Genomic DNA, 23,582 nt, shown 5'->3' with positions numbered 1-23,582 from the left:
TTAGCCAAGAAATATCAAACGTTTTGTGGCAGTATTTATTATTAGAATTTATATTATTTTACTGTGGACTTACACTTAACTGCTCCCGAAAAATGAAACAAACAGTTATAATAAGAAACGTTCTACAAAACAATGAATCAGAAGAATCAATAAGAGTAGTCAGACATCAACTGAATTTCTGTAAAGAAATTGTTATCAAATGACCATTAATGATATGATGATGATTATGAGAGATATTTGAATTACATCAAAAACCATAAAATTTACATAAATATATTTAATATTAATTTTTGATTGTATTTATAAATATAAATACAATCAAAAGAATAATTATTTTCCATTCCATTGTATTTTCTAATTAGCATTTCTTTGGTTAACACCAAAAAATCGTGAATTCCCACAATATATATATTTACTCTCTAAACTATATACTTTATGAGAATTGATATGTCGAGTGTCTTAGAAGTTGTCTATTATTTATTGTAATTATATTATTATTACAACAAATAATAGACAAAACAACTTCTAAGACACTCGACATATCAAAATGAGATATGGTGTAGGTAAATAGCATGTAGAGAGAAGAGTTTTTTAACTTTCCGGTTACATCCGGTTCCCTTTTCGATATTTTTACGTTGTTGGATTTACAAGTGCCAAAAATAAAAAATACTAAGTTTATACAATAGTTTATTATACAAATCTACATATCAGTCATCCTACTGAAACTCTCTTCCAACTCGGAGCCCAACGACTTTTCAAAAAGGTACCGGTGCCGTGTCTATCCAAATTAGTGTGACTCTTTTTACTGGTAGTATTAAGAGTATGTGGGTACTCCATGGCAGAAATTCCTCTGACTTATTATTCTGGTACGTACTTTAACATTCTTGACTGATGGAACGTTGAAAACCTATTTTGAACACATTAATTCCGACTCATCAACTTGATTCTTTTGCAGTTCTTGAACACATTTGTTAAATGGCTAAAAACTCAATTTCAGTATAGTCTGGTTCTTTTCAGAACGTTAATGACAAGTTGCAGCTCGTCTGTATTAAATACTAAAGTTTATAGAATAATTTATTATACAAATCATATTTTACACTTTTTACAATATTTATGCTCAAAAATTACAACTTATAAAATATACAACAATTACGACTCATCATCAGAGTCGTTTTCAGTCACATGCGATGTATAAAAATCTTTCAGTACATTCATCTGCACGGGTCCAAGACACGGAGTATACTTCTGATCGAAACTCAAATATCTTTGAGTAACACCATGACACCCTGGTTCCCGTGGCCCCAAAGTGTACCTACCCAATAGGTCTTTATTCTTTTCGTCCCATCCTTTTTTCACGCCATTCACATACGATGCACGTAACTCTTCAAGTTTACCTTTAAAGTAATTAATTCTTTCAAGCCTTTCATTATAATTAGGATCGATGTGTTTTTGCTTCTGAACAGTCAAATTTAAAGGTTCATCAGATGTGTCCATCTCGTATTTGTTAACCGAAATGGGTTGCTGAACAACAGATGTATTTTCTTGGGGACTGTCGTTCACTTCTATATAACTTTCTTCGTCAGAAACGGATATTGGGTAATAATGCATTTTTTTACTGTCATATGGATCGCTTTCCTGTAGATTATCGCCTACGACTGTTATAGGACTACCCTCTTCCATTTCGGTGACAACTTCGACTTCAGCTGCATAATTCATTTCGTCCATGTCCTCCGAAATGTTGTCATATATGTTATTGTTATGAGTGTAATTTTCTTGACCAAATTTCGAAAGACTACTTTTTCCAAAAAGTACTACTCTGGACCTTTCCCTATTTTCTTCCATTTCAGTGACTACTTCGACTTCAGCTGCGTAATTCATTTCGTCCATGTCCTCCAAAATGTTGTCATATGTGTTATTGCTATGAGCGTGATTTTCTTGACCAAGAATAGAAGGACTACTTTCTCCAAAAAGCACTACTCTGGGACATTCCTTTACCATATCGGTAACCTCCTCCACTTCATTGGGATTTTCTTGACCAAGAATGGGACTACTTTCTTCAAAAAGCACCACTCTGGAGCTTTCCTCTACCATATCGGTAACTGCTTCCACTTCATTGAGATTTTGTTGAAGAAGTATAGAAGGACTACTTTCTCCAAAGAGAACTACTCTAGGGCTTTCCTCTACCACATCGGTAACTACCTCCACTTGAAAGACGTAACCCATATCGTCGAAGAGTTCCAATATGTTTTCGTGACTATTATTGTCACTGAGTTGTTGTTGAACATCAATAGAAACATTCCCTTGATCAATGTTTCCTTGAGAATTAATTTCCTCAACCATATCAGTAACTACCTCTTCTTCCACTACGTAATCCATTACGTCATAGTTTTCCAAAATGATTTCCTCATTATTATTGTCTATAGGTTGTTGCAGAACAACAAAAGAATTATTTTCAAAAAGGTTGTTTTCGAAAAAATCCATTACTACGGGGTTTCCCTGGTCCATTTCGGTGACCTCATCTTCCATTACAAATTCTGGTACCATTGTGATTACGGTTTGTTCGCCTGGTTAAAGTGCATAATAATTATTGCAATTGAATATTTATTTTAGTTTTAGTTTTACCTGTGCAATAAATTTAAGTCAGATTATACCTCAACACTAAATATAGACAAGATTAAGGTACCAAAGAGAATTAAGCAAATGTAGATCAACTTTCAATTATTTAATATTAATTCTTACTTCTCATTTAGACTTCTTAGAAAATCGGAAAAAGCCCAGACAAATACTAGAATAATTTAAATTATTATGAAATCTATTCTTAATATTTATGTGCATATCATCAAAATCATTTTATGTCAGCTTAAAGGATTAAACAATTTTATTTACGGCTATCTAATAAATTTAACACTTCAATTATTAGATATTAGTTCCTAATTCTCGTTGAAACTGCTTAGAGAATCATAACAAACTCTACTCAAGTATCTATAACAGTATGAAAACTTTTTAATTTATAATTTTAAAACAACTCAAGGATATTATAACATTGTATGATGTATAATTTTTGTTTTAACTTTTAATTTAAATATGAATAAAAAGCATATTATGCCATAATTAAAAAATAAATACTTTCAATTTTTTATGTTAGTTCTTAATTCCAATTTATACTTCTCGGAAAATTATAAAGTTACGCTTAAACACACAATTAAAAAATAAATACTTTCAATTTTTTATATTAGTTCTTAATTCCAATTTATACTTCTCGGAAAATCAAAAAAAAATGATAATTTTATAGTAGAAGATAATTTAATGTAACAAGTAATAGCTATTTTAAACTATTATGGAATCAAGTATTTATTATTAGAATGTAAATTAACTGTAATATTTTATCTCAAATCTATAAATAGTCACAAAGCTTTAAGGAAACTAAATTAAAATTAAAAAAACAGTATTTTAATATTGTACATTGTGCATAATTTTAGTTAAAGCCCTATAGGTAGACTATACATACACATTAGATAATAGAAGATTAAAAAACAAATCACAAATAGAACAACTTTTAATTTTTTATATTAGTCCTTAATTCTCATGTATACTTTTGGGAAAGTCCAAAAAATTCTTGACAAGTAATAATAATGAAAATGAATTATACAATTTTATATCACATCTGTTAATAAATTAAAATACAAAACAAAATTAAGCAAATAAAAATATAACAAATAAGTTTTTAATTGCCATTTAGAAATCATTTTAATTATTAATATAAAAATATAACTTAACTAACTATAAAATTCTGTCAACCACAACTTTGAAGGAAATTAATTCAAATTATTAACAAGTGATGAGAAATAGAAAAACAATTTCCGAAGTTTCAGGAAGGAACAAATTAACACGAGACTGTTACTTGTCTTTTATACGAGATCTGACTGGCAGAAAACGTAAAAGAAATTTAGCAATAAATTTAAATATTTGTTTTTTCTTTCGATCGAATCAAATTAGGTACCGTTGAACGCGTAATTAAATCACCTTTATAATTAACCTCAATTGGACTTGTCGTTCATTCTGGACGCTTCTTTAAGCAAAAAGATAAACTGAAAAGCACAAATTTACCATTATCTAAATGAATGATCCAAATTAACAAAGAAATTAATATGATTATCTTCTTCGGTATAGATGTTACTGGCTAATATTATCTTATTATTTATGAAGTGAATTTGTAATACATTTTCTACTTTTCAAACAATTAGTCACCATTAAAAACTGACGTGACAGTAAGTAAGTTTAATCAAAAACTAAACTGCATTGTTGTGGATATAATTAGGATTAGGAAATTCTCCACAGGTAAAACATAAATTTATTTACGTTTTGAAGATAAGATTAAGTCGATTACCTGTACGCGTAATATATTTATCACTCATTGCAGTTCAAGTTATTCGAAATAGTTGTTGCTATACATCACCATGCCGTTACATTTCTGCAAATCGTTCAATTTTGAAACTGTTCCAAACGGGACACAAACAAAGAACAGTAACAGAGATTACGTGAATCCGAACTTTGCAACTCAAAAACGAGTTACACAAATCATCAACAAGTATCTGTCACAAAGTGCACCCTTAACTAAAGTGGAAGTGAACATGAGCGGACCAACATCGAAAAATGTTTTCTTCGATTCTTTGGAGAGTTTGCCCCAAACCAGTGAAAAATCCGAGACCACGAATGTGGTTAAAAGTAGCATCCTTCAGGATTCTCTGGAAGGAGGTTTGCCAACAGATATCAAGCCGGAAGCGTTGCAGTTTCGTCAAGAATTGATGGCAGCTTCAGCATTAACAGACTCCTTAGAGGAAACAACCAAACCTCCTGAAGTAACATTAGACGATACTTTAGATGCCGACGAAATCAGTGCTGTTTTAGATTCGGAAAGTTTCTGTGATTCTTTAGATGTGGATATGAGCGAGGTGGTTCCGGTGAAGAAGCGATCTCGCATCCCCATAAGAATTCCCCGCCCAAAGTTAACGCGTCAAAAAAGAGTGTCGTTCAGCGAGAGTTTCGAGTGCAGCGTGGATGTTTGCCTCCCTGGATCCAGAATAAGGCCACATCCGAATCCTGGCGACAGTTGTCCTTCGGCCAAAAGGGCGAGGATGGCACCAGAGAAAAAATCAATCCTGAAGAAATCTCCGGAGTCGACTAGTACTCCGAGAAGCAGTGCAGATCGCTGGTTCAAGTGGAGGACTCAAAGAGAGGACAGAGTGAATAACAGAGGCGTTGATAGAGTGTCGCAAGCGAATATGAGCTGGGATATTTCTCCTGTAAGTTCCAGGATTCCCACGCGTACTTGTGTCTCGTTGCCTAGTTACTTTTCCGAGAACAGGGAAGAACATGTACAGCAAGAGATTGAACAATTAAGGAAAGCTTTGAATGATATCACTATGAAGTTAGATATTCTTTTAAAATCTAAATCCAATTATAACTAAAACGTGTATAATATATATCTTATCTCAAATAATCTTTAGAAGATTTCAATTCAATTGTATAATACACGTTTTAGTGTTTATTGATTTATTTGTAAATAAATAAATTAAGTTTACATGATCTAAATTTTGTAAACAAACTAGTTAACAATAATAAATATCCACAATTAATGACGCATTAATCATTTCTTACTCATTCCAGACTTTACAGCAAACATTTTATATAAACATGACAATATTTTAATATATAATTTGTATTGTATATTATCTAGAATTCGGTTATCCAGACCATTTATATTAGCCATTAAGCCATTTAATTATCCATATCCCACGCAGAACCTTCATTAAAAACCTCATAATTACAACATAAACTTCAAAACGGATACTGTAACACAAAAATCGGGGCGAAACCCAATTACCCGAAAACATTACGTATAAAATTATTTATGAATATTTTATTTTAATATCCGTTTCGGCCGTTTTTTATTTCCGTTTATTGAAATTGCGAGTGCAAATTTTCCGGTGAAAATTATTTATTAAAATTGTCAAATACAGATTAAAATTAATTTGATGCTATGTTATTGTTAAATTTGGGTTTAATCACCAAACACATAATTAAATGCAACATAAAAGTTTCGTGGAAAGATAACGGAATGTATTTAAAAACAATTAGCATTTCAAGTCTGTTTTGGAATGATTTAATAAGAGTGTTAATTAAATTTGTAGTAGATACCCAAATTTGGATTTGAATCCGGAAGCGGAGGAGACTATTCATTTGATATGCAGAAGGATTTCATTAATCCGGACAGTTGGTGGAGAATAAGGTGTTGGATCAAGTTACTTAAAGTTTTCAGCTTTCACAAAAGTTTTATGACTTTGTCGATATTAAAATAAAATATGCCCCCGCATTATACAGTCTCTCTGGTAACAAATGAGTCGGATTTCCCCCGCACAGACTATATAGTCTCCTGTTCGACGCTGCGAAAAAAATGCCCGGATTAGGATAAAAGGCTCTTTGTGGGAATTCTTGAATATGCACAAAAAGTTTTCCAGTCCAGATATACGGAAGATTAAGATAAATGCGCCGAAAAACCGCAACTTCTTTAACTTATCCGTTCTCTGATGACGTGAAATATAGTCATCTAAAACAACCGGGAACGAAATCTATCGTATACATTTTTAAAGTTAAATTGACTTTTTTCACAAAAGAAAAGTTGCCGTTGATATACTGCATGTCGGCGCTGTTTGTCAGGACGACTCGGACAAGAAATAAAGATATTTATTATTGGATTTGCGGAGACAAATGCCGCGTTAACGGATTATGGTTATAAATGACCCCAAGAAAGACACGGCGAGTATTTACTTTATTTAAATATATACAATGTGCTTTTATAACAACAAATTGTAATAGTTAATATTCTATAAAATTAATAAAATGTCTTATAAAATAGTTACAACAAAGTTTAGAAAGTTCTAGACTTAATAGTTAGATCATTTGAACTCTTCTAAATTGTTTTCAGTAGTTTTGGACAGAAATTGGCCTTCCAAATTCTAAGTACATTTACCGCCGGCACCTCGTAATTGCATCAATGCATCTTAAACCGGCCAAGAACAAACCAAGTTCGGTCGATAAGTCGATTCGTTATACGCGGTATAAAATTAAACTGAAATTCCCCGTCCGACGTCAAACTCCAATCCACAGTCGGGTCGGCAAAACGAAGTTTGAAAACGGTATAAAAGTTTGGTGGGAAACGTACAGTACGTGATATCCAAGAAAACTGCAAACTCTACACGTGCCAATGGCGAATAATTCACCGTCGAAACGTCCAACTCGGAACAAAAATATTGAATCAAATTGATTGACTCGAATTCTATGATAGTTTTAGATGACGCCGTGAACGGAATATTTTCGCCGAACGTAAATTCTGTTTATGAGCGCCAATTTATCACATTTTCTATATTACATTTGTCATAAAAAATGCTAAGATTAAATATACAGTGTAAATAATACTTATTTAAATCTATTTAACTTTTAACGTTTAATAAACGAAAAAAGATAAAAAATACAAAACAAGGATTCATTAAAAGCCTAAACTTTAAATAAATGCATGTTAATTTATTATAACAGTTATATTCTGGGTAAAAAATGAAAAAACAATTAATGTAATGTAAATAAATATGTACTTATACAATATATATCACCAGAAATTATATTTATAGATCATTGTAAAGTCTCTTCTGTCCTCGTTTTAATACTTGTCGAATATTAATATTTATTCTTGACTGACTCAGATACTCCTCAAATGGCATCCACATTTTTTCATCTCTACAAATATTTACAACATCCTTGTAATCATCTGGCACATTTTTATCAACATAATCAATTAATTGCCAAGGTTTTGATTCAGTCTTAAGTATTTTGGGAACTCCATGATAACATAATCTTGATTCTTTACTCATGACTACCACATCTCCACTTTTAAGAAAAATTGCTGAGGGTTTTTCCTCCCTTGTTTTGCCGCCAATTAAAAAAATCGCTGTCTGACCTAAACTAAAAGAAAACAGTGGTGCCTCTAAATTAATTTCAGAATGATCTGTGTGTCCAGATAAAGTTGAATCCAAGTGGTAGTAATTTACAATAGCAGCTTCTGATTTGAAATTTGAAAATCCAAGTGCATTGGCAATAAATGTAGTCAAATCTCCCAAATCCTCAGGAAAATCATTCCTGTTATCTTCTGAGTAAACCTACAATAAATTACAATTTTTAGTTAATCAGTTCCTTCTGTTTTGTAGTTAATTCACTTTGGTGTCCCAATCATGATGATACCCTAGTGTTATCCACCTCATTTTTTTAAGTAATTGATTGTTATTATTTTGGCACATGTCCCACCATTCGCTATCTACAGGTACAAGTTTTAAGGCATCTAAATTACTTTTGTTGGGTTTTCTTGTGTAGTCCCTTAGACATTTCACAGTCCAGTATCTTTGTCCAAGTGGAGTAAAAGGGTTTTTTATAAAAATTAGGCCTGAAATGTAAATTTTAATGATTGTTTCATTATTGTATTCCATTTAAAACCTGGATTATCAATTAGTTCATACACTTCCCAAGTTGTTGGTGATGTCAGTCCAAAAAAACTGATTTCACGGGGATTTATCTTACATTTAGTCACCTGCATATTTTAATGGATAGTTTTGTTTGTACTACACATAAAAATTATTTGAGGTATGCATACCTTGTTGGAAATTTTTTGAATGTCACTAAAATCAACCACATCTTCAAAACTAGGTAAAGGATTTTTTGACTTATAATATTTAAAACTTTCCTTAAACATTTTAACACCGTCGTTAGTATAAATCATAAAACAATATTTACATTTTGGCAATAAAAAGTGGGGTTAACCCTCAAAGTTAGAGGTTAGGTTAATACAAAAGTTACAAATAAATATAAAGTTACAAAGTTCTAATTTAATAATTAAAATTAAAAAAGTTTTTCTGATATATTGCATAAATATATATTTATGACAAAAATTTATTTCCTAATAACATTTTTCAACAATTTACAGCTTTCTATAATGATTTTCAAAGAGATTTTGTGCCTTTAACGTAGATGATACAAATATTTGACCATCCGAACAGAGATGTCGCCTTTTTGTTGCTATTTTTAATTACAAATGTCAAATTTGTCAAATTGAAGACCAATTTAATAAAACACTAAAATGTCGACCAGGGATAGACTGCCTATATTTCCTTCCAGAGGGTAAACATTCAAAAACCCCCATTAGAATATGTACCACATGCAGTTTTTTTTGTAGGGCCCAGATGATAATGAAAACGAGACTAAAAGGGGCCCAAAAGGGTCACAGCTTGCTCAAGAAGAAGGCAGACGCATTACAAATGAGATTCCGTCTGATCTTGGGAAAAATTGTTGAGGTCAGTCCATTAAAACCAAGTTGTCCATCAATTATAATGTTACATTACAGACCAAAATACTTATGGGGGAGGTAATGAAAGAGGCGTCTTTCTCCTTGGCCGAAGCAAAATTTGCCACTGGTGACTTCAATCAAGTCGTTCTGCAAAATGTTACCAAAGCACAAATAAAAATAAGAACTAGAAAAGATAATGTTGCAGGTAAATTTGTGTGAATGTGTGTGTTGATTATTGCATTTATTTGGTTGTAGGCGTTACTTTGCCAGTGTTTGAGTGTTATCAAGATGGCACAGACACATATGAGCTTGCTGGTTTGGCTAGAGGTGGCCAACAGTTGACTAAACTCAAAAGGAATTACCAGAAAGCTGTTAAATTGCTGGTGGAACTGGCATCACTACAAACTTCTTTTGTCACTCTTGATGATGTTATAAAAGTCACCAACAGAAGAGTCAATGCCATTGAACATGGTGGGGTCGAATTAAATAACATAATGCCCATGTAACATTTATTTTTGTAGTAATTATTCCGAGAATCGAACGCACGTTGATGTACATAATATCCGAGCTAGACGAGTTGGAAAGAGAGGAGTTCTATAGACTGAAGAAAATCCAAGACAAGAAGAAAATTGTGAGAGCAAAAGCAGACAAGGAAAAGGCACTGCAGCGTGCGGCCAATTTAGCTGCTGAAAATGCGGCGCCGGTACGAAACATTTTAGACGAATCAGAAGACACTGATCTACTTTTTTAAATATGATCAAATTTAACTAGAATTATATTTATCTCGAACTAAGAGCTTTATTTATGTGTGGTTTTAAATCTAGTCACTATATTCTAATATTTATTTATTTATTTATTCGTACGTTTAAGTCTTATTAGTGCCTTATATGGTCCTATACACCTGAAAGTTAATATGACTGCTCTACTTGAATGTTTTATATATACGTATTCTACTAACTTATATTTAATGTTTGTTATTTGAATGTTTTTAATAAAAACAGTTGTTTAAGAAATGTTTTATTTCACTATTATCACTTTCTCAATTTTCTTATATGTAAAGTAATTTAGAACAATCGGTACATTTATGTGTTTTTAATAACATAAACAGATTAATGGTCTGTCTAAAATGTAAATCTACCAATTTTGATGCTGGAAAATTCATTTCCTGGCATACAACTATGGATTATCCTATAAGAAACTAGTATTAGTACTCAATTGAATTTTAAAAAACCTTCTGATTAATATACATAAAATTAATATAAGGCGACATTACAAAAAACGTAAAAATAAGGCTCATTTTTCTATGAATAAATTAAGTGAATATAAAGACAATAATTTTATTAATTATACTTTATTGTGACAATAGATATATATGTACATACATATATATTGTAATCTGTACAATTATTGGAACTTAATATCCTATATAAAATGGAATAATTTTCAAGCAAATCTATTGCACGCCTGGACCTAAACTAATTAACAATCAAAACTATAAATACTGTTTAACAGTTTTCAAGAGTATCACTTAGAGTAACATAGACAGAATGTACAAGTATTTTTTTGTAGTTCCACAACTATTTATACATTTAAAACAACAAATCTTCGTCTCCTTCATCAAGAAGATTGTGAGTTGCTTCGTTTTCTGCCAGTAAACCGGCAGCACGACGATCGGCTTTATCTTGCTCAGCCTTCGCCTTTATTATCTTTTTCTTATCTTGGATCTTCTTCAATCTATAGAACTCCTCTCTTTCCAATTCATCCAACTCCGAAATAATATAGGCCAATGTGCGTTCAATTCTTGGAATGATAACTATGAAAAAATATATTTTTAATAATGAAATATAACATTATATTATTTCATCTTAAAATATCTAATGTGATGGAATATAAGTAATTCAAAATATACATGTCACAAAATTATTTAAAAATAAAGACAGAAACTGAAAACAGTTTAAGTTCTGTGATTTAAACCTACCATGTTCTATGGCATTGACTCTCCTGTTGGTGATCTTGATAACATCATCCAGAGTGACGAAAGAAGTTTGAAGTGAAGCAAGCTCCACCAATAGTTTAACTGCACTCTGGTAATTCTTCTTCAACTTCGTCAACTGTTGACCACCCCTGGACAAACCAGCCAACATGTTTGGATCTGTACCATCCTCATACCACTCGAACACTGGCAGGTTGACACCTTAAAAAATAATTGTTAGCAACTGATATTATAAATAAATTTTAATGAAATACCAGCAACATTGTCCCTTTTGGTTTTGATTTTCAACCACGCTTTGGTGACATTCTGTAACACGACCTGATTGAAGTCACCAGTAGCAAATTTAGCTTCAGCAAGAGAAAATGAGGCTTCCTTCATAACTTCTCCCATAAGAGTTTTGGTCTACAACAATTCCTGTTTAGTATAATACTAACTTACATATTAGGCTTAGTCAACCTCTATGATTTTACTGAGGATCATCCTGAACCTCATTTGCAAAGCATCAGCTTTTTTCTTTAGAAGGCTGTGACCCTTTTGGGCACCTTTTAGCCTCGCCTTCATTAACATTTGGGCCCTGAAATTGAAATTAGATGGTCACTCCCATTTCAAAATTGCATGTTTTTATGTTTTGTTTTGGCTGTCGGAATTTTTGAATAGATTTATATTCCCTAGGGGTGAATAAACGATGGTATAAATATTTTAAACTCACCCTCTGGAAGGGAAAATTGCCAGCCTATCCTTCGACGACATTTTTCGATTTTATTCTCACAAAACTTCACGAGACCAAGTCAGCTGACAAACTGTGACATTAAACAACTCTCAAAAGTGACATCTACCAATGCCTCTTCCAATTAGACTCTTACACAACTTTTTGTTAGAAAAATTCTTTTTGGTTAATAAATTGTCCAATTTTGAAAATTTTCTGTGATAGCAATTGAGAAATCATATTATATTGCTTTTAACTCATCATATTCTTTACAGGAACCTGTTATAAAAATAAGGGGGTTTTACTGATAGTAGATCATATTTATGTTAGATGGCGCTTGTATTTCGTGGTAAAAATCTTTGGTAATTTAAAATTGATTTGAAATTTAATTTTTTTACTTAAAAGCTACAGACTGTAACAGGATTCCAAAAGTATTAATATGCCAAAAATTTTAAAAATATAATGTTATTTAAATAATAATTTCAGTTGAATTTTTGTCTGATTATTAATTATTATTATTAATTAATTTATTAATAATAATATTATTATATTTTGAAAATCAAGGAAGAATAAATATATTCAGTAAGAGTGTACTGTAACTTTCCTACATATAAACTATCTTTTTTTGTTATAAATTATTCATCAATTCCATAATATTTGAAAAAATATATATTAAAATACATTATTATTCATTAACTACAATAAATTAGGAGTTTGTAAATGAATGAATATTTAAAAACAAATATTTTTACTAATATAAATTTTCCTTGTTTAAAATAAATAAAGTTCCTGGTAGTATGTGTTCCTGGATGAGTGGAATATTTATAATGTACATAAATAAATTATGATATGTAAAATCTATATGCTTTTCTAATTTAAGATAAATTATTATGATTCGCAAATATGATGTAGCTATTTTTAGATAATGAATTTGTTCAGTTTTGCATTGCATTGGTAAAAAATATTTATAGCAATAAAAAACCTCACAATATCGACGCAGGAGACAAGACTAATTTGTTTTAAGAATTTTCGAAACATGATAAATCTGTTAATCCAATTATTCCAAAGCACGTACAAATGTTTTACATCAATTTACAAAAAAAATCCTATTTTCTCATTAAGCCAGGATCTGTCCGGACTTAATTACGCCGCCTCACCATCAAAATAACTCAGACAAACTGGGTAATCCTCCCGAAAAAAAGGCCACCGGAGACCCAATTAGTCCTGGCGGCGAATCCCGTTCCAATTAAACCTAATCCGTCTCTGGATAGGACCGTATCCCGGCCGTTGCTATAGCGAACAGAAGCAACAGGACTAAAAGGGGAATGGAATCGGGAGAGAAACTTTTTGGGCCTTAGTATTGCCCGACACTCCCGATTGCACGCACGCATCCCCATCATCCAGAACATTGCCTTTACGACCGTTTCGTTTTTATTAGTAAGTGATTTCTTTCGATCATTTGTTTGAATGATTTGCTTTTGTTGGGCTTATGTCGTTTATTTTTGATTTTTTTTTAAATTGTTGGTTTATAAAAGTGACTTATATTTTGTTAATAAAATATAAAATTAAAAATTAGTTCATTTTTTAATTTATATATTATTTATTATTTACATTTATTTATTCTATATATTACTAAATATTTTTTATTTTTATTAAAATATATAATAAAATATAAAAAAATATAATAACATATAATATTATTTATTTACTTAAAATAAATTTTATTAATAACTTGCCCATGTTTATGTAAAATATGCATCATCATTATCATCGTCATTATTATTAAATTTATTTTTAATTAAAACGTCATATACCTTACATATACCTTATTACCTCTAAATAAACGAGAAAAAATAATAGATTTATTTTAATTTATTTGGGATCATTTTATATCATTTGGTTCACCAATTTATTAACTATAAACTTTTTATTTATAAAGGCTAGCTCCCCAGAAACTGTCAGATAATCCAATAAATTCTTAATTAAAAATGAGTGACGTCAATCGATTCTAGTAATTAGAACTTGTTTACCCAAATTAAAAAGGTCACCACGAATCACCTACCTAAATGCTATTACATCTCCATTAACTTTTTCTCATTTTATTTTAAGGTAGTTTCCCCACCAAATAAATGTTAAAATGATCGTAATGCTCCTTTTGTTTAAACGAGAAATTGTGAACTGACGACTACAAGTCTACCGAAACAATTTATGACAAATTGTTTACACGGTTTTACTGCTCATAAATTGTCTAATAAACTCGGTCAGCGTCAAATAAAATTTTTCATTAAATACTCGCCTGTTGCTCTTTACGGTCGAGCACAAAGCAACGGAAAAGTTTTACGACGTTTAACCAACAGTTTTCGGTCCAAAAACTACCCAGTAAGTGTTTTTAAAAACCACTCACAAAGTTTAATTTCCACTTTTCAGAGTACGAAACAGTAAATAGGAAAAAAAATGGAGTACCAAGTTATACCGGAAAATAGATTCGACGAAGTCATACATCATTTGCGCTTCAATTTCCCGGACGAACCCCTCAATGTTTCGGTGGGTTTTTGCCAAGTTGGCGAGGAGTGCGAGCTCCTCGAACACCACGACCTGGCCACCCTTCAAGAAGGACTCTCAGTGATGGCCCTGGACACCGAGACTGGAGTGGTATGAATGTTTATTTTATTTTTATATTTTATAATCGATTAGGTGTCCAAGAACTAACATATATTATTAATAGAAGAAGCCATGACAGAATCGTGGAACATATTTTTAATTTCTAAGTCTAAGACAATTGCTAGAAAGCTTAAAACACCAGTGATTTAGCATTAAAATTATTTTTTCTCTTTAATTTACTGTTTAAACATGAGATTATTTGTTATATTTTTTATTATATTAACGTTGTCAAATCTTTTAAATATTGTGGTGGTAATACACCAAATATTGAAAAAGAATAAACTGTAAACTTCAAATTGACTAAACAGAAGTCGATAAATTTGTCATAAAACGTTTTTTGATATATATTGTTTTTATTTTGTAATATTGTTATATATTTTTGTTATTTTTACATCAGATGTTAGAGTCTAATGTGTAAGAATCAAACATTTTGTGATGCTAATTTTTTGCTTAATTTCAAAATCCTTTCATAGATTTAAAAAAAAAATACTTAATTTAAAATTAATAAAATAAAGTATTTAATTTAATTTTTTACAAAAAATCAAAATTTTCAATTCAAATTAAAAAAATAATAAAACATTTAAATTAATAAAATAAAATATTTTACTTTTTTATTTATTTTATATTTTAAATTAAGTAAAATAAAAAATTAAAAAATTTAAATTAAAATATTAAAAAAATAAGTAATTAATTTAAGTAGATTTCCCTCAAATGACTGAACATATTATTATTATCAAGACATTCGAGTTATTTTCCTATAAATAAATATTAAATATTTAATTTAAAAAAATAAAATCAAATTTTTAATATTATAGTAATAAAAAAATTAATTTAAATTTAAAAAATTATAATATTTATATATCGATAAATTTTATCAAGAATATAAATTGCACATTTATGTTAAATTTATTAACTCATGTATAATTTTACTAAATAAATTTACGAAAACTTTTAATTAAAATATTCTAAAAAATAAAGTAAAAATGTCAATGACGACACGATTTTTATATACTTTTTTTTAAAATCACTTCTGAATTTAAATATTTTATTATTTTTTTAAATTTAATATTTTATTATTATTATTTTAATATTATATTAAATTTAAATAATTTATTTAAATTATATATTTTATTATTATTTTTTTAATTTAAATACATAAACATATTTTTATATATATATATATATATATATATGTCGCAGCGCGGTCAGGATTATCGGCCATTTCGAATATTAAATAACACGCAAATAGTCCTTACAATGTAATTGAACTAACAGGCACAGGATTACAACTAATAGTCAAACAATTAGGTAGGAGTTGTATGAAACGCGGTGATCCCGACGGTTATGCCAAGCCAAGACTTCTACGCAGCTTCCCTGACGGAGCTTAACTGTCCGCCCTCGCAGGTCTCCTCTACCGTCACCCTCGGTTCGAGTACCATCCCCTGCTTAGCACTTCCGCTGATTCCACCCAAGTACTATAAGTATGCAACCCATAGTACTACTTGCGTTTCACATGAACCCTCCGACACGGCCATTCTGACAAGTCACACGTCCTCGTGTGATTTTCCTGCAAATTAAGTTCAAACAGTAATAGTTCATTCGGCTTTTCCTGACTAATATCAGGCTATCGATAGTTTTATCAACCTTTCAAATCAAATGCATAAAAGTTTGCCCCAATGCGTGTTACATCTACGATATTTTCGAATATAAGACTAGAGTTTATCTATGGACATGAAAACCTCAAGATCTGCATCACTTAACCAGCAATACAGACTCGTCATCACTTAACCAGCGATGACTCTCAACAGAAATTATCACTTAACCAGCGATAAAATCTCTTCGCCACTTAACCAGCGACGGCTCTCACTAGAAATTATCACTTAACCAGCGATAAAATCTCTTCGCCACTTTACCAGCGACGGCTCTCACTAGAAATTATCACTTAACCAGCGATAAAATCTCTTCGCCACTTTACCAGCGACGGCTCTCACTAGAAATTATCACTTAACCAGCGATAAAATCTCTTCGCCACTTTACCAGCGACGGCTCTCAACTTAATCAGTGTCCACACAGTTTTCAGTCCAATGATAAAATAATAATAAAAAATATAAGAAAATGAATAAAATTAAGATTTAAACTATTATTTACGTTGATTCTTCTTCTTCAGAAAAAGTGATTAAATCATCGTCATTGGGTACAAAGTTTTCTGGCATTTTCTTTATGCGGTCATACCAAATAAATATCTGTTACAAGACACTCATAAAATAATTATTACATTTTTACAATTAACTCTTTCCCAAAATAAGACAACCGATTCCATTCAACACAGGTACTGTTTAGATCTATTTCAAAATATCCAAACATGAACATTGATAATAATTCAAATGCCTTTGTTAATATTCCCAATTAAACACATGAATCATCGTCTAAACAATGATCATCTACACACAACGTCTCTACATTGCCTCTGCCCCCTGCGCCATGATCAAAACCAACTGATTTTGCACTTGCAGTTACAGATCGACACATGTAAGACAATCCACAGTCTCACTACTGGGACTCAAACTGACGTCTCTTTCAACGCCTTCAAGTTCAACTGGAATATAACTTTCTGGCATTTTCCACGATTTTTCATGCGCTTACTTATAAGTTCGATTGCTACTTAATGACTTCAAAAATATAGATTACCATTCAATACCTCTATCAGGAAGAAAACAATTCTAAACATAGGATCAAATTTTGTTTGGTGTCTGACTTTAGAGCGATCAAACATGACTTTATGATATTTATGTAAATTTTGCATACTTCATAAACTTGATATACAAGATATTGAATAGACTTTTTTAAGAAAAGAACATTTCTCCATATTAAAAGAAAATCTAGCTTTTGTCAGTTTCTATGTCTAAATTTTGAAAATTAATTTTGTAGGAATCGTTTAAAACGCACATGTTAACTACATTGATTTTCTTTAGGCTAAGTTCCTCAAATGTCATATGAACAGCTAATCCTTTACTCAAAATTTCTCGGTCAATCATTGTGTCATGTTGCTAACAATAATCCGGTAAAAAGTGAAACAATACTTCAAGAGAGATATTATAAATTTCAACAACAGCCTAAATTTGTTAGGTACTGTTTATACTCATCTGTCCCATGCCAGTCATAACAACAACATTAGAAAATCGTTTACCATTAAGCTTAAGTGATATAGATTTTTTAATGAGCGAACATTCCGACCCGGAATCAAAACAAAATGAAAACTTCTCACCCTTATGTTTTAAAGTGGCTGCAGGTGTGTTTACCAAACACATATTGACGCGACGCTCGGTACTTGATCCCTTCGACTACGGATTGGCGTCTAAGTGGTTGGGTACAGTACAACGTGATGCAAAGTGTCCCTGTCGTCCACACTTGAAACAGGCAATCGATGGCTTCGTTGAATTTGGTCCATTGAATGATGGGTGTCCACTCGAGGTACTGGGTCTCGACATCTGGTTCTCATCATTTCTTGAGCTCCGACACTTGTCCGATTTATGACCCAATTTCCCACAATTGTAACATATTGTTGAAGCCATTGATAATTTAGGCTTTTTATTGGGGTTGTGGTCGAAGTCGTTCGTCGTTGATTTCCTTTTCATATAAGAAAAAAACGGTCAGTTCTTTTAGCAGTTTAGCTCTTGTATCGATGTCGGAGGTAATCGCAAGTCGACGAGTCCTGGGTTCGAATGATGCGATATGTGCAAGAACTGCACTCGCTAGAATTTCTTCTCTTGTCAGATTCGAACACCTAGTCATTAGCGACGTCATTTGGCGAGCTGCATACGATGCAAGACATTCATCATCCTTTGGCTTATTGTTTAGGAAATTTAGAAAAACAGTCGCTGTTGTTTCGGGACAATGATATCTTGACGCAAAAATGTCTTTAAATTCCGACCACGTCATCTCCGGGTATGTCACTTTTGATAGCCAAGAGGATGCTTGACCCCTTAAAGCTTTACTAAGCAAAATTATCAAGGGAGCACCACTCATTGATTTGTCCGAAATGCACATATCTGCCGTCGAGATCCAAGCTTGTGCATCAGCGTTCTCTGTATCCGGATCAAACTCTGGCAATTCTACACTGACCTGATTCGACGGTGGCCGCAGAGCTTGTAGAAGAGCCAAAAAGTTCCTATTTTGTTGTTCCAATAAAGACTCCCACTTCACTTCACTTCCACCAGATCCAGATCCTGATCCTGATTCAAATCTTGATTCAGATCCCACTTCTGATGTCGCAGCGCGGTCAGGATTATCGGCCATTTCGAATATTAAATAACACGCAAATAGTCCTTACAATGTAATTGAACTAACAGGCACAGGATTACAACTAATAGTCAAACAATTAGGTAGGAGTTGTATGAAACGCGGTGATCCCGACGGTTATGCCAAGCCAAGACTTCTACGCAGCTTCCCTGACGGAGCTTAACTGTCCGCCCTCGCAGGTCTCCTCTACCGTCACCCTCGGTTCGAGTACCATCCCCTGCTTAGCACTTCCGCTGATTCCACCCAAGTACTATAAGTATGCAACCCATAGTACTACTTGCGTTTCACATGAACCCTCCGACATATATATATATATATATATATATATATATATATATATATATATATATATATATATATATTTAAATTAAATACATATTTTTATTTTTTTTTAGTTTAAAGATATTATTTAGCATATTATTCTAAATATTCTAAAAGATAAAGTAATGTATATAAAATTCGAATGAATATTTATTTATTTATAAATATGAGTTTAATATTATTAATTTATTATATAGAATAATTAGAATAAAATAAATAAATATTAAATAATATCTAAACTAAAAAGATGAAAATATGTATTTAAATAAAAAAATACATATTATAAAATATTATATATACATACATAAAATTTAGCATATTATATGTCCTCCATGTTTATGACATTGTTCAATACTTCTTGGTAAATATTATATACATTATATTATATTTAATATATATTCAATTATAGTTCAAAGCGTTTTAACATATCTCATGTATGTTCATGGATTTAGGTCAGGTATTTTTGGGGGTTATTGTCAATACGTATCGAGATGTAAGAAGACACTTTCTGAGCAGCACGCATAAGCATTATTGTCAACAAAGACAAAGTTTCCGCCTATAACAGCATGAAAGTTTGACATTTTACCCTTAACAAGGTCCCTTCCGTATATCAGAGCAGTAAAATTATTGAGCTGAACTATCATCATTGTGCAGCCCATTTCTACTTTTATCTGTGAAAAAAGATTACCATTCTTCCGTCTAATGAACATGACACCCTGCCCATTCCAATCATTTGTCCGCTGAAGTGTCCGAACTGGCTTTCAGTCGCAAATGTCAGTCTTCATTTTCGGATACTTTCCTTGGTCTGTCTCTTTTTAGTTTTTTTTTGGAGTAGAGCCAGATTGAAATAAAGTACACAAGGTAGAAATAACACTTTACGCAATATTGAATTTCCTGTCTGGCTTCTTCATCTATTTATGTCGAATTTTATACAAACTAGTGAAATACTTATACATCAAATCAAATATGATTGAAGTGGACCCATTTTAACTAATTAAAATATTATATGACGAACTTTTGAACTTCTGCATCGTTTAATAAGTTATTATGACAAGTAATTAGCATATTAAATAGTTGTCGTACAAGAACGTAAAACTTCGCATAATCTGAATCTGAAGTGATTTAAGTAATTTGCAAGTCGTTCACTTCATTTCCACGTTCAAAGAAGCGGAAGAACTTTTTTAATGGCCAATTAAGCCTTCAACCACTTCGTAACCGTCTCCATCAAACAACACACTTTATATCAATTTCCATGTAGATTACATTGCAAACTAAAGGCGACTCCATAAATTCCAATACACAAATCGAAAAGAAATTTCCACCAATTCACGATATAGTCCAACGGAATCGGTTTTATGTGACACCCATAAATTCATCTGGCTTTAATATAAGCAATAAAAGACGGATTGAAGACGGCATTTCCAATATGTTCCTTCGGAATTTCGTTACGGCTGGCTCATTTAATCAAGCGCATTTTTCAGATATTGACGCGAAACCGGGACGATAAGATCACGGGTTCGCATTGAATCATCCGGTCTTGGAAGTGTGTTTTGCTAATTGGTTCACTAATGAGTTTGCCATCGATTTTCTTCCGGTTATTCCAAGGGAGAATCGGCCGTTTTCGTTTGGAATTCAACCACTTGGTTAAATTAAATTTTTTTGTTTTGTTTTAGATAGCTGGCGTGGCGCTGAACGGTTTGTCGAAAAGGGGCGACGTTGAAAAGTCTATAGAGGAGATGAAGTCCATAGACAACCTTCAGTATCATCGAATTTTCGGCCTGTTGAATAACGTCAACAAAGAGATCGATCTGTTCTCAAAATATAACGTCGAAGAAATATTTGAAATAAGGATTTTATCTGTTGATAGTCGCTATAGAGGTCGAGGACTTGCCAAGGAACTTTTCAATCGAAGCGGAATTTTAGCCGCTGAAAAAGGATTTAAAGTATGTAAATTTTAAAATAAGAATATAACACTTTCAACTAACTTTGTCAAAACATTTCCAGTTTCATAAATGTGCACATTTTCTCTAGATTCGATTTAAGAGTGAATATAATATTTTTCAGACGTTCACATTCATTTATTTCAATCAACATTAAACTCTTCAACCCATTTTTCCTTGGAACAGCAATTAACGTTTATTGTCTGCAGCGTTATGAATTTTTATGAATCGCGTTTCAGAAATACGTAAAATGAAAACTGAAAGCCAGATCCAGCTCTCACCACTAATATTCTCAATGGCTTGAAAAGTCCATTGTTTGCGGTTGGCCTCTTGTGGAAATGTAATTGCAAAAAAATTATACCCCCTTAATTAATTTTCAGTTGCTGAAAACGGATGCGACGAGCCTGTTCACCCAAAAGGTGGCCGAATCGAACGGTTTCTTCACGGAGAAGAGTGTTAAGTACGGCGATTACAAGGACGAAAATGGCAAAAAAATCTACAACACCCAATCGCCCCACGATTACTACAAAGTGATGATAAAACTGGTCAACACAGAGAACAAACATTGAATCGATGTTCATAATAATTTATTTGATGGTTTCCATGGGACCTAAGAAAAATGTTAAAGCTGCTCAACTGCCATGCAGGGTTTAACATTTTACCGACTGATTTTTTTCTAAATCGAATATTTCGAGTTTGACACATTTTTTTATTGTGGACGAACAGTTTTGTTACATAAATAGATTATTGTATTTTTTAAAGTCTGTCGTTCCTGACAATAATATCAGTTGATCAAATGTAGAGAGTCTTCGTTCTACATTTTGTCTGTAATTTTTTAATGATTTACAAACGGGCAATCATTATAAGAGTCTTTTCTACTGTTGTTGAAGTATGGTATTGTTGTTGAATAGAGAATATATAAAGAACACTGTGTTTTAATCTAGATTATACTTTTTCACTTTCAGTAGACACTATATTTAATTTGCACTTGTATAATAATATAATATGTATCCTTCAAAACATGTTTAGTAAACTACGTGCAGTATCAGTAATCTCTTAAGTTTAAATTAATTTTAGCACCTAAACTGCATAAGTTAAGTGTTTGTACAGATAACACATTTTATTTATTTAAGTGATCAATCAATTAATACATCGTAGATTCATTTTGTATGTAATTCAATTATTGTAGATACTCCTTCAATGAGGAAACTATTTAACTTTCATAACAGTCGAAAGTTTCCAAAAAGTGCAGTTGAGGCATATTGTGAGCCGCGCCTCCAAATATTTAGGTCAAAACGTTGACATGGTATTGGAACGGCATTGGGATGCTGTTTCCTAGGTTACGGTCAAGGATGCACGTGGAATTACACGGAACGATTTCAATTACACAGGAGGCTTTTCTGACTGATGACTCCCTTAGACGAAATCTTATATTAGCTTTAGGCTTTTCGTTAGGGATGAATAAAATAATAGAAACAGAATTAATAATATAATTCGACAAAGCTATTGTTTTTATTAAACAAATTCGTAGATAATGTTGTATTTGGGTTGCCCCCGGCAATTAAAAATTGCCGATTCATCATCAGATGAAATGGCCTCATAACATTCGGCGAAAAGTTTAGAGGTGTACTTGCAAGCAACTAAAGCACCATCAACTTCTACTTTGTTTTCATTGGGACAAGATTTTAACAGGTTTTCGTTGAAACAGGATGCTTCTCTGCAGAAGCCGGAGGAACGCGCCACTACCTAAATAAATTATTTATTATTAGTAACACATTGCTAATTATTGTTATACAGATATTACCCTGACGGGGAGGTTAAAGCCTGAAATGAGGGAGACATCATAGAAGTCTACATTCTCATTCAGAGTCAATTCTACAAGTGTTACAACGCTGTCACAAATTTCACTCTTGCAGTCGGCATTTTTGGCAACGATTCTACCTTGGAATTCTTCTGATACAGACACAATTTCCTACAGAAATATTGAAAATGAGTAATATATAAACGGAAGTGATGCAAAAAGTTATTTACCTCAGTTCCTACACCTAAAGACACATCAGATTTTCCAGTGATGGAAACAATAATATCTGTATCCAACTTGTTGAAGAGGTACAGATCTCTTGCACTGGCAACAGTGATCACCAAGAAAGCAACAAGTTTTCCAAACATATTTCTAGTCAATTTAAAGTGAAATTATTCAAAGGTGTGTAAGTTTTGCGTTACATATACTTGCTCTTATCAAAAGTTACATTATTATTGGCTGGATGTTATGAG

The 23,582-nt window shown here is 31.9% G+C and overlaps 5 protein-coding genes across 6 annotated transcripts; 2 read left to right on the top strand and 3 right to left on the bottom strand.

Annotated features, from left to right (window-relative positions):
* Positions 1-7,623: 7,623 nt before the first annotated feature.
* Positions 7,624-8,873, bottom strand: LOC109601258 (nucleic acid dioxygenase ALKBH1). The gene is made up of 4 exons (XM_020017479.2): positions 8,699-8,873; positions 8,542-8,635; positions 8,268-8,491; positions 7,624-8,210 (listed from the first exon to the last, which is right to left on the bottom strand). The coding sequence occupies exons 1-4, from the start codon at positions 8,822-8,824 to the stop codon at positions 7,680-7,682; spliced, it is 975 nt and encodes a 324-aa protein (XP_019873038.1). The 5' UTR covers positions 8,825-8,873; the 3' UTR covers positions 7,624-7,679.
* A 199-nt stretch (positions 8,874-9,072) lies between these two features.
* On the top strand, positions 9,073-10,181 carry LOC109601256 (V-type proton ATPase subunit D-like). Its single transcript, XM_020017477.2, has 5 exons — positions 9,073-9,222; positions 9,278-9,395; positions 9,446-9,593; positions 9,644-9,859; positions 9,910-10,181. The coding sequence occupies exons 1-5, from the start codon at positions 9,182-9,184 to the stop codon at positions 10,137-10,139; spliced, it is 753 nt and encodes a 250-aa protein (XP_019873036.1). The 5' UTR covers positions 9,073-9,181; the 3' UTR covers positions 10,140-10,181.
* Positions 10,182-10,709: 528 nt separating this feature from the next.
* LOC109601255 (V-type proton ATPase subunit D) lies at positions 10,710-12,249 on the bottom strand. The gene is made up of 5 exons (XM_020017476.2): positions 12,091-12,249; positions 11,838-11,955; positions 11,636-11,783; positions 11,367-11,582; positions 10,710-11,201 (listed from the first exon to the last, which is right to left on the bottom strand). The coding sequence occupies exons 1-5, from the start codon at positions 12,129-12,131 to the stop codon at positions 10,978-10,980; spliced, it is 747 nt and encodes a 248-aa protein (XP_019873035.1). The 5' UTR covers positions 12,132-12,249; the 3' UTR covers positions 10,710-10,977.
* Positions 12,250-13,434: 1,185 nt separating this feature from the next.
* Positions 13,435-22,234, top strand: LOC109601257 (arylalkylamine N-acetyltransferase 1). Of its 2 annotated transcripts, none has more exons than XM_020017478.2 (4): positions 13,435-13,524; positions 14,515-14,739; positions 21,042-21,311; positions 21,689-22,234. In XM_020017478.2, exons 2-4 carry the CDS (start codon positions 14,542-14,544, stop codon positions 21,875-21,877), a joined length of 657 nt encoding a protein of 218 aa, XP_019873037.1. In that variant the 5' UTR covers positions 13,435-13,524; positions 14,515-14,541; the 3' UTR covers positions 21,878-22,234. The 2 variants fall into 2 exon arrangements, with proteins under 2 accessions (XP_019873037.1, XP_049826001.1); XM_049970044.1 differs by lacking the exon at positions 13,435-13,524 and adding an exon at positions 14,311-14,466.
* Positions 22,235-22,784: 550 nt separating this feature from the next.
* LOC109601261 (uncharacterized) lies at positions 22,785-23,502 on the bottom strand. Its single transcript, XM_049970045.1, has 3 exons — positions 23,340-23,502; positions 23,113-23,280; positions 22,785-23,054 (listed from the first exon to the last, which is right to left on the bottom strand). Exons 1-3 carry the CDS (start codon positions 23,475-23,477, stop codon positions 22,824-22,826), a joined length of 537 nt encoding a protein of 178 aa, XP_049826002.1. The 5' UTR covers positions 23,478-23,502; the 3' UTR covers positions 22,785-22,823.
* Positions 23,503-23,582: the final 80 nt, after the last annotated feature.

This window comes from Aethina tumida, chromosome 7 (genome assembly GCF_024364675.1).
Source record: "Aethina tumida isolate Nest 87 chromosome 7, icAetTumi1.1, whole genome shotgun sequence".
NCBI classification, from domain to species: Eukaryota; Metazoa; Arthropoda; class Insecta; order Coleoptera; family Nitidulidae; genus Aethina; species Aethina tumida.
This window is presented reverse-complemented; position numbering and strand designations above follow the sequence as displayed.